The sequence below is a fragment of the Lepus europaeus genome, chromosome 9 (assembly GCF_033115175.1).
Source record: "Lepus europaeus isolate LE1 chromosome 9, mLepTim1.pri, whole genome shotgun sequence".
Lineage (NCBI taxonomy): Eukaryota > Metazoa > Chordata > Mammalia > Lagomorpha > Leporidae > Lepus > Lepus europaeus.
This window is the reverse complement of record NC_084835.1, coordinates 122,235,542-122,253,399: the sequence shown is the minus strand read 5'-3', so window position 1 is coordinate 122,253,399 and position 17,858 is coordinate 122,235,542. Positions and strand designations below refer to the sequence as shown.

The 17,858-nt window shown below is 50.9% G+C and overlaps 1 protein-coding gene across 1 annotated transcript in view; it reads right to left on the bottom strand.

Moving 5' to 3' along the window:
• Window positions 1-9,731: 9,731 nt before the first annotated feature.
• TSHZ1 (teashirt zinc finger homeobox 1) overlaps window positions 9,732-17,858 on the bottom strand; it is a 74,423-nt gene continuing 66,296 nt past the window's right edge. Inside the window, exon 2 of the mRNA XM_062201809.1 lies at window positions 9,732-14,292. Within this exon, the coding sequence (XP_062057793.1) occupies window positions 11,090-14,292 (3,203 nt within the window). The 3' untranslated portion in view covers window positions 9,732-11,089. The remainder of the gene's footprint in view (window positions 14,293-17,858) is intronic.

Sequence of the window (17,858 nt, the reverse complement as noted above, 5' to 3'; positions counted from 1 at the left end):
TTTGGCTCAGGACTACACATCATAGTTGGGTTTCTGGGCACTTTTCTTTGAGTGGAGGTAGAGTAAGCTCCTGGTCTTCTGGGGGATACCTTTTCTTTGGGAGGCTCAGACTCTAGGCCCTAGCAATCCAAACAGGAATCCCACAGGTCTTATGGAAAAGGACAAGGCAGCATTTCCATCTGCTTCTATAAAGGCCACAGGGTGCTCTAGGTCCTGGCACACTCCTGTCTAGTTCATTTGGCCAGTTCAGTGAGGGCCATGGCTAGTGAAGAAACTTGTTTGCACATCTTCCTGGGAAACCTGTGTTGCTAGTAAGCGAAGGACACAGGAGATCTGGAGCCCACCATGCATCTACCTGGTCCTGTCTTGCAGTCAACCCAAATCTCCCACGACTGATTTCCTTCTTCCCAGACCCATTCGCTCCAACCCAGATGTTCCGCAGGCTCCCATTTCGGAAGCTGTCATGATCATTTTAATTGAGCTGAAATGTGGTGGTACCAGAGGACACCCCAAGAGAGTTGAACCCCACCAGGCAGCTAGTGCCTTACTCTTCCAACTCAAGAATGTGATGAATCTCCCAGTGCATTTCCCCATTCACCAGCTTAAACTAGGCATTTTGAAAAGTGTTTCACTGTATTTTTGTAAACAAGAAATAAAACAGTTGTCTAATAAGATATATTTTAATTGCTCAAGCCAGTCTAATGACAGTAACAATACTAAATCTGTGGTTTATTCAGCACATGGTTAGGCACAGTCCACAGGCTGTTACAATTTTAACGAATAAAGAAACTGAGGTTCAGGGGTCAGCACTGTGGTGCAAGGGGTTAGACCAACGGCCTGCAATGTCAGCATCAGATCCAGCTCCCTGCTAATGAACATGACAGCAGATGATCCAGGTAGTTGGGCCCCTTCACCCACATGTGAGACCCAGATGGAATTCCTGGCTTCGGCATGGCCCAGCCTCAGCTACTGTGGCCATCTGGGAAGTGAACCAGTGGATGGAAGATCTCTGTCCCTCCCTAACTGCCTGTCAAATAAAATAAATCTCCAAAGAAAATAAAAAAGAAACAAACCAAACTTTATGAAATAGTACAGTCTTCGGCCTCCAAAGCCCATTTTCTCTCCACAATAACACGATGCCAAAATTAGTGGGCCTTAGGGGATGGGTAGCAGGAGCTGGGGCAAGCTCAGCATGTGCTTTTGTGCAAAACTTAGGTGAAGGTCCTGGTGCTATGCAGACTGCAGTCACAGATGAGACCAATCTCCAGCATTTTGGATGAAATAACAAACCAAACCTAAATGTAAAGCTGTGACTTAGGTCCAAAACCTCAACACACAAGTGTGCAATGCTGCTGTGGTTCAACCAGCCCAAATGCACATGACCTGCACCTTTTTAACTGAGAACATGACATACCTCAATGGCAGAACAGTCATCTCTTGCCTCCCCATCCTATCCTGGCAGGATCATATGGAAGTCGGGGAAGTGGGAGGAAGCCATGCCCACTGCTCACTGCTGTTCAAATATCACCAGTCCTCCAAACCCCGTCATGGAACAGACATACACTCATGCAGAGGGTTCTCCCTGCACAGAGTACCACACGGCAGTGTTGGAAGGAACAAGGTAGGATATTTCCCCTTCTCAGTGTAGACATCAAAAATCAAGCCTGAAACTGCATTTGCGTGATAAGAGAAGGTAGAATGGCATGGTGTGAAATGATATGATAGCATGAAAAACTGTTGTTAGGAGGTGTTGGCACTTGAAAAACAACATGTCTTGTTCCTATTGGTTTCAGTCTGAGCTTCCTCCAAGAACAGGCTGCATGGGCCTGTTGGAAAGTCTTCAGTGTGAGAGCTGACTGTAAACAGAACATACATCCAACACCTTGCCCTTCCACAAACACACATAGAAGATGGTTCCTGGCTCCGGTCAACACAGAAAGGATGTTGCACTATGGGTTTTTTTCTTCTTTTTAATTGACAGATAACAGTTGTATATATTTATGAGGTACAATGTAATGTTTCTTGACATGTGTACATTGTAAATTATAAAATCAGGCTGATTAACAAGTCCATCACTGACTAAAAACTATGATGTATTTATATCATATATTCACATGTGTATATATATACATATATATATACATATATATGCATATTACTCAGCCTTTAAAAGGCAGAAAATTCTTGCAGGGATAGGCACTTGGCACAGCTATTAGGATGCTACCTGGGACATACACATTCCACATTAGAGAGCTTGGATTTGAGTTCTGGCTCTGAGCTCAATCCCAGCTAATGCACACCCTGGGAGGCAACAGGTGAAAGTTCAAGTAGTTGGGTTCCTGCCACCACCCTGGAAACCAGGGTTGAGTTCCTAGCTCCTGGCTTTGTACTGGCTCATTGTGACTGTTGCAGGCATTTGAGGAGTGAACCAGTAGATGAGAGCTCTCTCTCCCCACTCCCTCTTCAAGTAAATAAAAATAATTAATTTTTAAAAAATAAGTTTGAAAAGTAGAGAAGTATGTCATTTGAGGGAACATAGATGGACCAAGAGGACACTATATTAAGTGAGACAAATACCTCATGATCACATTCATGTGTGGAATCCACAAAAATCCAGTTCAAGAAGAAGAGAGAAGAATGGAGGTCACTAGAGGCTGAATGGGGGCTGGGAGGTGGACCTAGAAAAGGAAGAGGTTGCTGTCCGTTTTACTTTACTTTATAATGTGACATCAGAATATTTTGTCTATGCCAGTGCATGCACTGACACGCAAGAAAGACCTAAGTCCACGCTCAAGTCGTCCTGACAATAGATGACTTGTAACAAGCACAAGTTTCCCAAAAGCAACTGGCAACAGGTGCAGCTCAAAGTTGAGCAGCCATGGAATGGTTCCCTGTCATACCTGGTTTCTCTTCTGCAAGAGTCTGTGAGGATTAGTTTGCTGTTGCTACTGTGTTGAGACACTGGCTAGGGAAGGTGGCACTGCTCCTGGAGAGAGGGGTCTGATGTGTCCACACGTGCCCGAACCTCACCTGTGGCGGCCCAGCCATAACTGGCAGGACTTTTCTCCTTAAATTAATTCCATCCACTCCTGATTTCCACCGTTCCTTTTGCAACTCTGAGCTCCCCACCTGTGTTCCCAGCCAAGTCAGCCATAACTCGGAGATGGCAAAGCCTTCCCTTCTGTCTCCATAAAGACAAACCTTTGTGGGTGCACTGCTTCCTCGGCCAGGAATAAGTTTCAAGAGTGAGAAAATGTGCGCATGCGTGTGCGTGAGCACCAAGGCGAGGGGGCGGGAGGGAGCTACCAGGAATTATCTATGCATAAAGAAATTAAAAGAGAATATTTTCCAGAGCAATTGAAGCCCATCTCCTGAACAATGACGACAGCTCTTCACTTTCCACAACAATAGAGGGCACGTAGGAGTCAGCTCATTAGAATATCTGTGGCTCTTTTCTGTTCTCTCTGCATGAAGCCCCCATAATGTCAGTTGTCACTTATTAATGACAATTAACTAGTAATCAGCAGTGAGACTCTTCGAGGTGGTCTTTGGCTGACAGGTGAAGAAAGAGAACATTGCCGAGTGCCACACAGTGACATGGAGCCTTCAAAGGGAGTGCAGCATCTCCATAAATTATTTCAGAAAGAAATTTCCTTTATACATTCTTGCTGAGCTTAAGGATCTTTAACCCTAGAAAGACCACATTTCAATTCTCTTTTTGTAACTTCTTTTCTTATCACATGAAATCTCCCAGCCACCTACCATTATCCTAACTGGGTCTTCCATCCAGCACTCACCTTCACTCCCTTTCCTTTCCTGCCTCCAGCTGCTTAGTCTCAGTTCTGTACACCCAGGACTTAATTCACTCCATCCATGATGTGCGTAGTTCATCCTACTCAGGATGCTGGCCTTAGTTCTGTCTACCTCCAACACATGAACCCAGTTACGCCTGTCCACAATGCCTGAGACTACACCTGCTTCATTTCACTAGCTGCCTGACGGCACCAGTGGCTTCATTCTGATGTGTTTCCTCTCACTCTCTCGCCTTAAAATGGATCTACTGCTCTCCACTCACTTCACCTTTCTAGAACAGCTAGCAGAATGGCCAGATCGCAACTGGAAACACCGGCTGAATTCCACACAACATGGTTCTTCAGCCTGCCTGACCTGCCCAAGGGCCTCCCCAAGTCTCAGCTTTCTCGCAGCTCTGCACAGAGACAGAAGACAGTGTCTCCCCGCCCCAAGTAGACAGAAATGGACGGCACAGGCACTTACCTGACGCACACCTGCTCTCCATGGCGCCTTGCCCCACGTTTCTCTAGGATGCTGGGACACTGCAGGAATCTGGAGGACGCTAGGAAAGAGTTTTCCAGAAAGAGACACTCAGCAGGCCGGGCAGCAGGCTGGGTACCACTGCACAGCACCAGTGCTTGCTCTGGGGTGCTGAGGCTGAAGAAAGGCCAGGGTTGCCCTGGAAGGCTCACTAGGGGAGGAAACACACACAGCCAGGGTTCCACTTGCCAGGGCTCAGACGCATTGCTGAATTCCACTCACAAAAAGATGGGTCATTGCATCTACTGATGTCAAAGCAATGCGATTAGATTATTCTCCTATTGGGGAAACCACTGGCAAAAGAAATGACGTCCAAAGCGTACTTGAAATATCAGAACTTCCATTCCTGATAGGGAATTACACTCTTACAAAGGTGGCCACAAGGAACAAGAAACGCAAAGATCAGGTGTCTCCAAATACAGGAGCACAATTTTACTGAAACATTTTCAAAAAGTGAGAGGTCATCTGGAAATAGTAACTTTGTGACTTTAAAAAAAATTAAATCTGGTGTTTTTTTCAGAGAAGCTTAGCATGATGGGAACTCCCTATGCCTCTGCCTGCCTTATTTTGTTCAAAGGATTCTGTGATATTACAATGCTTCCATGACAACAAATAAGATGTTACACATTGTTGGCTTCCAACTATCTAACCAGAACTTAAATAGGAATATTCATGCCATATTTAAGAGCATCATCATGCAAAGGACTGCCATCTAAATTGCCTCTTACTTAAGAGTTATGTGGCAATCTGCAGTGAGAAAAAGTCCTTTCCATCAGACTCTGCTTGCAGATTACTCAGACTTCAACGCCACTGGTTTCCACCAACAGATGACAGGTACGGCAGAAGCCGGAATGTGTCTCAATCAATATATCTGGAGTTCGTTTGAGATGTAGTCATTTATCATGCCATTCAGAAATGCAAAAACCCATAGTTTCATTAACAGAGACCACTATTTGAGCTCATCTTCCTGGGACTCTGCATAGCTAAATTAATGATTTGTGAATTTCAAGGCTCTAAAAGAATAAGAACAGGAATATTCAAGAAGAGAATAAATTGCTTTGAAAGCGGAAATTAGATTTTATTAATTTATAAACTCTATACAAATGAAATGTCTCAAATTAAATCAAAACACAACTAAATATTTGTTTTTTTAATCTTAATAACATAAGACAATCAAAGGTTAATACTGGTAAGTAGAATGATCAATTGATCAATAATTAGTCAATGTAAACTGGCATAGTGGCATGACATACGTATGAAAGCCACTGCTTAGAAATATGATTCAACATTACACAGAGTATCAAGTATTTAAATATTCTCATATGTCTTGGTTTTATTATTACGTAGCACTCATTATGCACTCACTTATTTTACTGTGTAAAAAGTAAAGGAAATCCTTAGTTCCAGTTAGTTGGAGAAAACTGGAAATAAGTTGTTTTTTTTTTTTTTTGTCTTGGGACTGATGGGTGCTTCACAAGATACCCACAGGAAATCCAGCTGTCTGAGTTGCCTGGAAGAATTAAGTCAAGGCCTTGAGGAATGCAGGCTGGGATTTTTCTCATTTACATATTTTAGAAACTGGTGTCCTCCAGATTACTGTTGCTAATCCTTTGCAACCATCATGCTTCTTGGTCAAGCAAGCTCTCAAAGAAAAACATCTCTGAAATTCCAGCTTTGTTTGGAATGCTTAAAGATGCCTTTATTTTCATCTTTAAGCAATCAATGCATTCTCTGGATGTTATAGATCCATTATTTAACAAAACAGGACCAAATACGTGGGCCCCACTGCTTCTGCTCTCAGTTCAAAATAAAAGCTACCCTAAGCTGTCACCAGACCACCTTTACAGCAGCCAGACCAAGCTGGAAATCCTGACTGATCAATCAGGGGTCAGCTCCTAAAGAGCTCGTGAAAACACTGTCCTTCAGGAAAGAGGATGAGTCCCAGATATTTTTAAGGGTGCCTGATCTTAACCAACAGGCCTTCCTTGTTCTCTTCACTCTTGGCTGTTACCTCCACCTAAGTCCATCAGAAACCTGGGCAAAGACAGGAATGAGGCTTCCTAGTTAGCAGAACCCTTGAACATGGTCTCCAACACTCTTGGAATGGTCCCTCTCTCTGGACTTCTGACTCTAATCTAGGTGTTTTTCTCATACAGGGCCCACTATGATGAAATCCCGTTTTACTAAGCAGTCCATTTTATTTTGCAATTGCCTTTACTAATCAGTACTAATTGTAAATTAGTCATGGAAATGCCAGAATTCAAAGCTTCTCTTCCCATTAGCAAGATGGCAATTGGGAGACAATAGGGTGTTTTAATGAGCCATGGTGTCCTGAACAGACAGAAGACCACAGTCACATCCTAGTCCTGGGTGCTCAGGGAGCCACAGGCTCTTTCTCTCCTCATCAATGTTTCATTGTCTGTAAAACAGGTAACTTGGTCACACTAGTTCAAATGAAATCATATGATGTGAAAGTACTCCAAAAAAATTTCTTAAACTATCTTTTCTTTAAATAACATAAACAGACATTAAAATTACAAATTAAAACATCAAGACTACACTGGCCAAATAATGAAAATAGTTTTTTTGTTTTGTTTTGTTTTTTTTTAAGAAAACTACGAACTTCTGCTCAAGAAGCAAACATGTATAGAAATGGCCATCCTTGGGCACACAGATGTGTGAGCTGGAGCAGGCATCCTTGTGGGCAATTTGCGCACAAGTTTCAAGGCAGAGATCCTAAGCCCAAACACTTGCTTTAAAGAAATAATTTTTAAAAAATTCACAAAAATATAGAATGGAATGTTCTTTGTGTTCACATTGGCAACACTGAAAAGCTGGAAAGAATTTAAATGTTGCTTATTAAAATTTTAACTAATAGGGAATTGATTAAATTTCAGTACTTTGCAACAAGGTTTATAATCCTCCATATTTAATGAAATGGGAAAGCCTGCATTATGTGTTGTTAGGTTAAAAAAAAGGCAGGGTATGCTGAGCACCATCATTGTTTTGTAGAAAAATGAGGGGGAAAAAAAGAGATGGAAGCACTAAAACAAACAGTGATTTTTACCTGGATGAAAACAATAATGAATTTTTATTTCCTTCTTTGTGATGTTTGTTTCCAAGTTTTTTGCAATGATGCTGTGTCACTTTTATCATAAGAACGAATGTTATATAAAAACACAAAAATTCTCTCCAAAACAGATTGCATTCTCTGGTATCCTTTAAGTCTACAATTCAGTAATTAGCTCTCAATCGCATGCATCAACTTCAGAGAAATTATAAAGAAGGAGAGAATATGAAAGTCCACCTGGGAAGAGGGCAGAAACCCTTATTTGCATATTCAGGTTTCTGAAAATTTCATGGTTGGGACATGCGCTCAACTGTTGCCAGCTGTTTAAAGATTGCAGACTACAGAAATGCAGACACCGAGTCATAATACTTTTAATTACTCCTTTTTTTGTACTGCCTAAAAGTTTGTTTCTCTGACATCAACTCTTGTCTATCATTACTTCACGGGCTTTGCTACCCTCTATACATTGACTGAATAACAATCAACCTCACACAACTCGCCTTCTTGTCAAAGTCCTACCTTTGAGGAAGAAAAGATTTGGTTAGCGATTAAACCCAAGCCCCGAGTTAAGAATGCTAAAGCAAAAAAGGGTTATGTTGGCTGGTGCACAATGATAAACGAAACCAACCAAAACTTGGGCCCGAGAAGTCACCGGCCGCTCTCATTCCAGCTCCCGGGCCCCGCTATGGGACGGGGCGCCCGGGTCCCCATCGGGGCCGCTCGCTGGGGTGTGATGATCAGAGGGCCTCCCCTGGGAGGTAGACGGAAGGCCAGGCCTGGGAAGCAGGTGCACGGGCCCTGAAGCCCAGGCTCTCCGGCTGCTGGTGAGCCCCAGGGCCCTGAGCCAGGTCCTCGCCCCAGGGAAAGGCATGGGCCCAGGGCCCGCGGCTGCGACACGGGGTGCAAACGGGCGCCCGCGTGCCGAGCCCCCAGAATGTTCCAGGCGTGTGGCACGCGCCCGGTGAAGACAGGCTGGGCCCGTCACCGGCGGGCCCCCCATTTCTGGGGACAGCCCAGCGACCTCTCCACTTGCTGCGGCACCTGATTCAACAGTAACACGGCAATGCGCCGGAGGAACTGGAAAGACAAAGGGGCCGAGGGGGGAACCCCCGAATTCCGGGTCCATCCGCAACCATGCAACTTGGGGTGCCGGCGGCGGCCGCGACCCCGAGGGCACCGTTCCCCGCCAGCCCCTCCCGGGGCGCTCTGGCCGCCGCTCCCCGCTAAACAGCTACGCATGTCTTCCCAAGCGCGCTGTGCAGGAAACACACCTGCCGCCGGGGACCCCGCGAGGCCGCGTCCGCCTCACGCGTCTGCCTCACGCGTCCTCTTCAGTCAGCCGTGAGCCCCAAGCACCGTCCCGCGCAGACACGGAGCCGCCGCGTCTGATTGGCTGCGGACCCTACAGGACACCGCCAGCTACCAATGAGAGAGTCGGAAGGAGGGCGCGCGCCGCCGCGGAGCCGCCCCGGCGCCTCACGGGGCCACGCGGGGCGAGGACGACGCGGAGCGCGCGGTGGCCCCGCGGCTTGGTGGCGGCGCTGTGCCTGGTGGCCTTTCTGGGCTTGTTTTAGGTGGGAGAGCGAACTCTCCCGCCACGCTGTTTAGGGGGTGCCCCCGGCCGGGGTCTCGGGGGTCGGGGTGTGGGTGCTGCCGTCCAAGGGCCCTGGGGGCTCCAGAGAAAATGGAGGAAAAAAAAACAGAGATGGTAGCCCCAAAATAAATGTAGTGCTTTTTCCCTGTGCGGAAACAATAGTGAATTTTTATTGGCTTCTTGGTGATTTTAGTTTTCCAAGATTTTTTTTTTTTTTTTTTTTTTGCGATGATGTTATCACTTCCACCCTTAGAATGAGAGGTATATAAAAAACACAGATTCCCTCCAAACGCGTCTGATTCTGCGGACACCAAGACTCGCCTCACACGCTGGCTCACACAGCAGCCTGTTTAAAAAATAATAATAATTTTTTTAAAAAGCTCAGGTGTTGGGTTTCCATCCTGGGGCCTGGTCCCTTGTGGCTGCAGTGCGCCTGCCCCTGCCCCCACCAGCGAGTCTCAGCTTTCCACAAAGGGTATTTGTAAATATTTTCAAAACCGGCAGGCCTTTCTGAAGAAAGCCCATCCATTACTCAATGGCTCAACTCGTCATCCTTGGCACCCGGCAGGGTTCAAATAATGTTTAATTCCCAGGTTTCAAACTGCAGCGTGCCCCTTCTGAGTGGAGCAGGTGCCCACAGGTGAGGAACGCCTAAGAGGTAGCTCTTGCGGCCTGACGACAGCTCACAGGCACAATAAGCACGCCATGACAATCCGTGTAAATCAAGAACTGCATGTGGGTTTATTTTACATTTGAGAAAACAGTGGATTTAATTGTGTGAACCAAAATGTACTGTACAATATTAATGATAGAACATCAAAATGTATAATTAATAGTGCATTGCTTGCTTTGTTTTTATTTATTTATTTTTGTCTGATAGTTCCTCTGAGTACATGCATCTTGAAAGACGCAGGTGCCAGTAAAATTTCTCTATTTAAATCAAGCTGCAGGAACTAAATTTTATTCAAAAATCGTGGTTTTACATTATATACACAGAAATTTAATATAAAATGACAATATAAAAAGTTAAAAGAGAAAGCATACAGCCAGAAGGTACAAAGAAAGCTGAAGAGATTAAAATGGTTCGATATGCAACGTACAGGAGTTTTAAGCTGATGCTGGCAATCGACAAGGAAAGGACTCCGACGTTTGCCCCATTTATTTATTTATTTTTTTCATTTACCAATGCAGCACGCTATAGAAAGGTCAGCTTGTACCAAAGCTTACGTTTGTAAATAACTATAAACCGCAGTATTTTACAGGAAAAAAAAAAAGAAATAGCATTTTTACACATTTTTTTAAATAATAGCTTGCATACTTTTTCTGCCAAAAGTGGCATTCTTCAGCATCCAGAGGAGGGTTTGGGCATAGTGGCGACGGGGGTGTTTGTTGTTGTTTGTGGGGTGTGTGTGTGTGTGTGTGTGTGTGTGGCTCCCTGCGTGAGCGGAACATGGAGTGGTGGCCTCGGAACCCAGGGAGTCCTCAGCAGCCTCTGACTGACTTCCCATAGCTGCATGCATGCTTCCTCACCAACCAGTCCTGCATAAGAAAGCTCATTTTTTAATTATTAAATACGTTTTGTGTCTGACACAGCTTTTGATCTGCATGAAATGCCTTTAAGCCTTTTTTTCTTTTTTCTTTTTTTTTTTTTTTTCTGAGTGAAAGGCACAGAAATGCGATTACAGTCCTCCAAGAGTTAAATTTGACACTCCCAGGTTCTATGACCTTTATTGTCATGGCAACTTCGTAATTTTAGGATGTCTCTTTATCATTGTTATTTGCATCTTTCTTTACTGCTAAATAGCGTCTCTGAGTCGCGTGCCCCACTATTTCCTACAAAAGATAGCTTAACATCAAGAACAGATGTTGAAAATAAAGGTCAGACTGACTCACGGAAAAAAAAGAAAAAATAACATGCACAGATCAGACAAAGAGCATATAAATATAACTACAAAATGTGTGTAAGAAAAACCAGGGTCCAGACAGGCAGTTCAGCAACAAAGGAAAGACTGATTTCAGCGGCTCAGGCCAGGCCTAGTGCAGTGTGAGGACGGTGTGGTGTGACGTCCGGCAGCCCCGTGCACACCGGCACGCTATTGCTTCTCCAGCTCGGTCACGTAGATCAGGTGGTCCTCGGGCGACTTGCCGTGCGTCTTGCTAAGGTGCAGTTTGACCGCGTGCTTGCTCGCAAAGGTCCGGTTGCAGAGCTTACACTGGAATGTGGAGCCCGAGTCTTCCTCGGCGGCCCCCAGCGGGCCCAGAGCCTTGCTGGCAAGGACCTTGGAGACGTTCTGTTGTTCCTGAACCTGACTAAGGGGCAGCTTGGAGAGGTCCTTCAGGCTGAAGCCCAGGTGCGTCTCCAGATGACTGATGTATGTGGAGGCAGTTCTGAATTGAGAGGCACAATCGTTGCAAAAGAAAACAGGATGCCCTGTGTCCAGGTTCTTGAGGAATTTCGTCCCCCCTGTCCTCCTCAGCTGGTACTTGACGTTGGCCAGCCAGTGGCTGATGGTGGTCATCGAGAGGCCAGTGAACTTGGAGATGTGCACTCGCTCCTGGGGGCCCAGGTCCGACATGATGTACTTGCCCTCCGCGGTCTCCCGCAGGCTCGAGGCAAACTGGGCCTGCAGGATCAGCAGGTGCTGTGGGTTCCAGTTGGACTGGCGCCCCTTCCGCTTGTGGACGGGCGACAGCTCGTCCAGGGCCTCCTCGAAGCTGCTGCCGTCGGCGTCCGACTTCTCCGACACCGTGGAGGGCGTTGAGGACTTGGGTGTCAGGCGGCCCGTGAGGTTCTTCACCATGTCGGAGATGTCCATGAGGGCGCTCTCCCGCAGCGGCGAGGCCACCGGGTCAGCCACGCCGGACACCAGAGGCTTGCTCTTGGACTTGGTCAAGTCGATGGGCTGGTCGCTGTTCTCGTAGTAGTAGCGGTCGATGGCGTCGGCCTGCTTCACCGGCGTGGTGGGGTAGACAGGCTTGTCCAGCATGCTGTTGCTGATCTTGTAGAGCATGGCCAGGGGGTCCAGCGAGGGGCTCACGGGCTTGGACACCTTGCCCAGGTGGGTGTTCATGATGGACTGCAACGCGCTCAGGGGGTTGATGAAGGAGGGCTCCGGTGAGTGGTCTGTGATGATGCCTAGGCTGCCGCAGCCGTTGGTGACCTTGGCTTTGTGAGGCTCCGTGCCATTTGGGGTGTGTGCGTCCGTGGGACCCTCCTTTTTGGTCCTGCCAGTCTCGCCGTCGGGGCCCTTCTTGGGCTGCTTGCCGCTGGTCTCCTCAGTTTTGGGGAAATCCTTGTTCTCCTTTGCCACAGGGGACGCGGCCTTGGTGGGGGAGCCCTTGTCCTTCTCGGGTGGCCTCTCTTCCTTCTTGACACTGACCTTGCCCGTGACCTTCTCCACCAGCTCCTCCATGGCAGACACGTTGCTCTTGTGCGGCGGCGGCGTGAGGCTGCCCGGGGAGTGCAGGAGGGCGTTGTGCTCGGCAGAGGTCAGCGACTTGACGCCGCTGGCGTAGGACGGCTGCACCTGGACGCTCTGCACGGCCGTCTGCAGCGGCTTCACGGCGCCCGGCAGCTGGTAGGCAGCGTGGATGCTGGGGTAGCCGCCCCAAGAGGGCGCGCCGTTCTGGGCTTTGCTGATGGCCGTGGAGACCGTGTTTTCCAGGGACTTGAGGATGTCCACGCCACCCTTGGGGCTGTCGTCCAGGTCCTCCTCGCGGAGGTACTGATAGAGTGCAGTGGGCTCGAACCTCTCAGAGGCGTCCCCGCCCTCCTCCTTGATCTCCTTCTCCGTGTCCCCAGCCGCCGGTGCCTTCTCCTTCTCTGGCTCCTTCTTGTCCTCGGCGGCCACGGCACCTGCAGGCGAGTCCGGCTGCTTTTTGATGCCAGAGGCCGGCAGCCGGGTGTGGGTCGTGGGGGGCAGGGGTATGGACTGGATCTTCTCCTCCACCACGGGGTCCAGCACCAATTGCTTCCCTTTCTTGGAGGCAGACGTGGTCACCTTCAGGAAGTGGCCGGTGACCATCATGTGGGCGGTGAGCTGCTGCAAGGTGTCGTGGGAGCTGCCGCACTCCATGCACTTGAGGATCTGCGCTTTGCGGGCCTCGAACTGCCACGTGTAGCTAGCACCGTTCTGGTAGCCGTAGCGGTTGTTGGGCGTGACGTAGGGGTTGGCCGTCTTCTGGTCCTTGGCCGACTCGCTCGGCGCGGCCTCCGCGGCCACGCCCGCTGGCTCCGGGGAGCAGGGGGACGCCAGGTCCTGAAGTGCTCGCTTCTTGGTGGAAGGGACCAGCTTGGTGATGGCCGGCACTGGTTCCTTCAGAGGCACTTTCTGGTAATGCTTTGTCTTGATCATGTGGACGCTGAGGTCCTGCAGCGACTCGAAGGAGTGCCCGCAGTACATGCACTTCAGCACCTTCTGGGCGTCTTCCTTCCCCTCCATCTCCATGAGGGAGCGCTTCCGGGGCTTGGACCACCGCTTGGTCTTCTCCGAGTCCTTGTCCCTGTTGTCGTCCCGGTAGTGGCCCGTCTCGTTCATGTGCACCGTCAGCTCCACCAGCGTGTCGTAGGCCGCGCTGCAGTCCTTGCAGCGGAACTTGCTGGCGCCGGTGAACACGGAGCCGTACAGCTTGTTGTTCTGCCGGTAGAGCTGCACGGTGCTGAACAGGCTGGGCTCGGGCAGCAGCCCATAGGACGACGTCTGCTGCAGCGTCTTGGCCAGCGCCGCCTGGTGCCAGTCGTACCCGGAGCCGCTGCTGTTACTGGTGGTGCTGCTGTGGCTGGTGCTGGTGCTGCCGCTGGTGCTGGGGGTGCCGGGGGTGCCGGGCGTGCCGGCAGTGCCTGCGGTACTGGTGGGGGGCGTGGGGGTGGGGGTGGAGCTCTCCTTCCGGCTGACATCGGTGTTGCTGGAGGCCGAACCCGACTTCTTTAAGTCCAGAGCGAGGCTGGACCAGCAGGACTCGGAGAACAAGTTTGCATACACGGCTTTGATCTGTGCCAAGCTGTCCTGGGGATAGGAGACGCTGTCGGGACCCTGCGGCTCCTCCTTCTCCTCCCTGGTGGCCGGGCCCTGGAACTGGGCCGGCGGGTCGCTGTTCTCGCTGAAGGGCGACCCGCAGGCGGCGTCCTGGTTGGTGGCGGTGCTGACGGGCGAGTTCTGATAGCTCTGGGCCTCCTTGATCTCCGTGTCCTCGCTGCAGGCGAAGTCGCTCTCGGGAATGTCCAGGGGCGGCCCCTCATGCTCCTCGCACTCCGCGTCTATCTGGGCTGCCTTCAGCTCCTCCTCGGGAACGTAAGCTGGGAGAGAAAAATGGAAGGCGGTCAGAAGGAGTAAATCACTCTCAAGGACGCGGCCTCCCCAGCAGTTAGAGGAGCTCTAAAAAGATGTTTTTCAGCCCGGCGCCCTGGCTACAAGGCTGCCCCAACTTTATGTATCTCCCTACCCCGCTGCTCGACAGCAGGAGCCGGGGCTCAAAAAGACCATTTCTCCTCCCAGGCGAGCGCGTTGTCAACAAAGGAGGGGCAGCTGTGGCCCCCGTTAAAGGCCACGGTGTGCGGCAGGAGCCTCGGGAAGCACAGGGCCCCAGGCTACCTCTTCCTGCCCAGACTCCTCCCTCGCGACGACAGGATTGTCCCGTGGGACTTCCAGAGTGGGACCTCGGCATAGGCTTTTCCGGCAACACACTGCACTGGCAATACCCTATGGTTCCCATAAATAAAAATATTCCTCAATGGCAAACAATAAAAATTCTCTGTTTTTCACTTTAAAAAAAAAATAGCGGAGTCCGCTTCAGTCTCCTGCTTGGGCAGAGCAGGGTTTCACCTTCCAGGTGGTGGCCAGAGAGGGGACAAAAGGTCGCATCTGTACACAAGCACCCTAGCAGCATCACCCCCTGCAATAGCCAAAGGACGAGGCGACCCAAACGCCAGCGGTGGGTGAGTCCAGGAACCAAGAGCGGCCTCCCCGTCACTGGAGAATTAATTAGCCATCAAAGGGAAGAGGGCGACAGCACGCTCAGTGCTGTGAGCAGTCACACACGGACAGACCCCACACGACACATCTTACAAGGGGTCCCTCAGGGAGCAGAGGGTGGGGGGGGGGAGGACGGGGAGTATTTGGTTCATGTGTCCGGTTTTAGCTGGCGGAGGTGGGAAGCTTCTGGGGATAGTGATGGTGCTGGCAGCCCAACAAGGAGGACATACACAGTGTCGCCACCCTGTGCACCTACCGGTGGCTCACATGAAGACTTTTAGGGGATGAACATTTTACCAAAAAAAAAAAAAAAAAAAAAAGTTTTGTAGCTGAGCAAAGCCAAAAGCCTATGCTGCATCAGCCCGCTGAGCCCCACGCTGCAGAGTGGCCCTTCCCAGAGGCGCCTGCAGGTGTGACGGCCGCACAGGAACGGGAGGGGTGCCCGTCCAGTTCTGGACCAGGCCCTGAATGTTACAGCAGAAGCTCTGGGGCCTTGAGCTCGTGGCAGGTCTCGGCCGCTCCCAAGGGGAAATGACAGCTTTCACTCATTTTCCCTCATTTTGAGGGAACGACTAGCTGAGCTAGCATTCTGGTGACAACTTGGGAAGTCTGGAATTAGGAGATGTTCCAGAAGACCCCATTAGCAGGCACTGAGGGTCCCCGAGGAGGGCATCTCAGGCGAGACAGGCTCGTTGCTGATCACATCCTCAGAGCCAGCTCCCCAGGGATGTGGCCGACAGGGGACAGAGGAGATCCTGGTGCCCACAGGGAGGCCACCAGGGGCAGGTGGGCACAGTCTGAGAGCACGCGGGCCTGGGTCTCTGTCAGCAGCAGGCGCTCACGACAGGTGCACAAACGCCCTTGTACACACAAGGCATACATGAATCAGCCATGTGCACGTCAGAACACTTGCACACGCACGCTTCTCTGCACACAGCCTCAAACGAGCACAAGTGTTCCGTTGCACGTCAGAGCACAGAACAGCCCAGAATTGCACGTCTGTTATGCTGCGCCGCTGGCACAGAAAAACAACACCAGCGCAAGGCCCTGCACTTTCATCACGGGTCAGCACCCAGGCACTCTGTGTGACGCTACAGCTGTCCCATGAAATGGCAATGCTCGGGACACAGAAAGACCACTGCCAAGGTCCCTCACATCTTCATCTTGCTCTTCACGGTCAAAGGTTTGGGATGGTCCCGTTCTGAGGCCTCACAGCTCGGCCCCTCCACCCAGGGCCCCACCTGAAGACCCACTGCTCAGACTCCACGCTTTCAGCCAGAGGGACCTGGGGCCTGCTGTCCTGGCCACAAGGACCACCCCTCCTGGATGTGGTGATGGCACCGGCAGGACAGGTGTGTCGGATGAGGGGCGCCCAGACCCCAGGAGATGGAGGGCTCCAGCAGGTGCCATCCCAGGCAGTGCTCAGGTCCCAGCGTCAGCATCGACTGAGAAACTGCCTCGTGGATCCAGCCCAGCCTGCCTCGTGGAAGGAAGTTCCAAGCCCCGGCGGGGAGGGCACTGGCTCAGCTCAGTGAGGGCAGCTGACGGTGCTGGTGCATCCCTCCAGGAGCTTTTGCCCCAGGAGCACAGGGCTCGTGGAAGGGGCTGCTGCATGAGACTAAAGCCAGGAATCACTTGGCTCCGCTCCCAGGGCCAGCAAACAGGTGGCGTGTGCTGAGCAAGCCAGCAGCCTGCCCTGCCCACGGGGCAGACACGGCAAGGCCCCAGCAGACGCCTGATACCGCGGATGGCACAGAATCCTGTGCACGCTACTTTTCTCATACGTACGCCCCGATGATGGGATTTAGTTTACAGATTCGGCAGCACAGAGATTAGGGACAGGAACTAGCGGTGGGATGATTACAATGTTATGTCACATGGGAGTTATCTGCACACACACACTGATACCTGACAGTCCGTCTGATAACCGCCGCAGCTGCTGAACGGGAGAGTGTGGACACGCCGGACAAGGGGGCGCTCGCGTCCTGGCGGGCCGGGGTGCCACAGCACAAGATCTCATCACGCAACCCACAACAGCGTGCAACTTAGAACTCGGGAGCTGGTTTCGGGATTTTCCACTTGGTATTTTCAGAAGTGAAGCTGCAGATACGGGGCCCTGCTGTACCAATACACCACAGCTGAGGGCCTACCCCACGGGCCCCGGTTTCCCAGATAATAAATCCTGCATTCATTCATTCTGTCTCGGGGTCCTGGAGGTTGCGGGTCTCTCATTGAGGCCCGGCAGGGCTGGTTTCTGGTGAGCCCCCTCCTCCTGGCCACAGACACGCTCTGTGCTCGCTGCACGGCCTAGCTATCTTGTCTGCAACATGCAAGGTCCCCCTACTCGGTGTCAGGACTCCGAAGGCTCCATCTCCAAACGGCCACATGGGCCGGGAGGGCTTCGACAGGCGAAGTTTAGGGGAACAAAATGCAGCCCACAGAGGCCTTCCACCCAAACTCTGGAAACATGGAGGCCTGCCACGTTTGTCCACCATCAGGCAGCCCTCAGCCCCTGTACTCACACAGGGGCCCAAGGCGGGGAGGGGACAGCTGGGGATGGCAGTCTAGGGTCGAATGGGACAAAGGTGGCCTCTTCCCGTACCACCTCATGTGTGGCCCCTCCTCATCCCAGAGAGGGTGGAGCCACCCAGACCCCGCCCTATCCTGGCCCACCCTTGCCCTGGACTGTCCAGTCTGTGGCTGGAAAGCCCCCTCTCAGTGACGATCCCATAGTCCTAATGTAACAGACAATGCTGCACTGGGCTGGGGTGGTGCGTGCAGGGCAGAGGGCCCACTCAGAGCCCCTCCCCAGTGAGCCAGCCACTGGCTGCTGCCGGCTCCAGGAGGTTCTGAGTGGACTGGGGGAGACAGTGAAGGCGCTGCCCCCCGA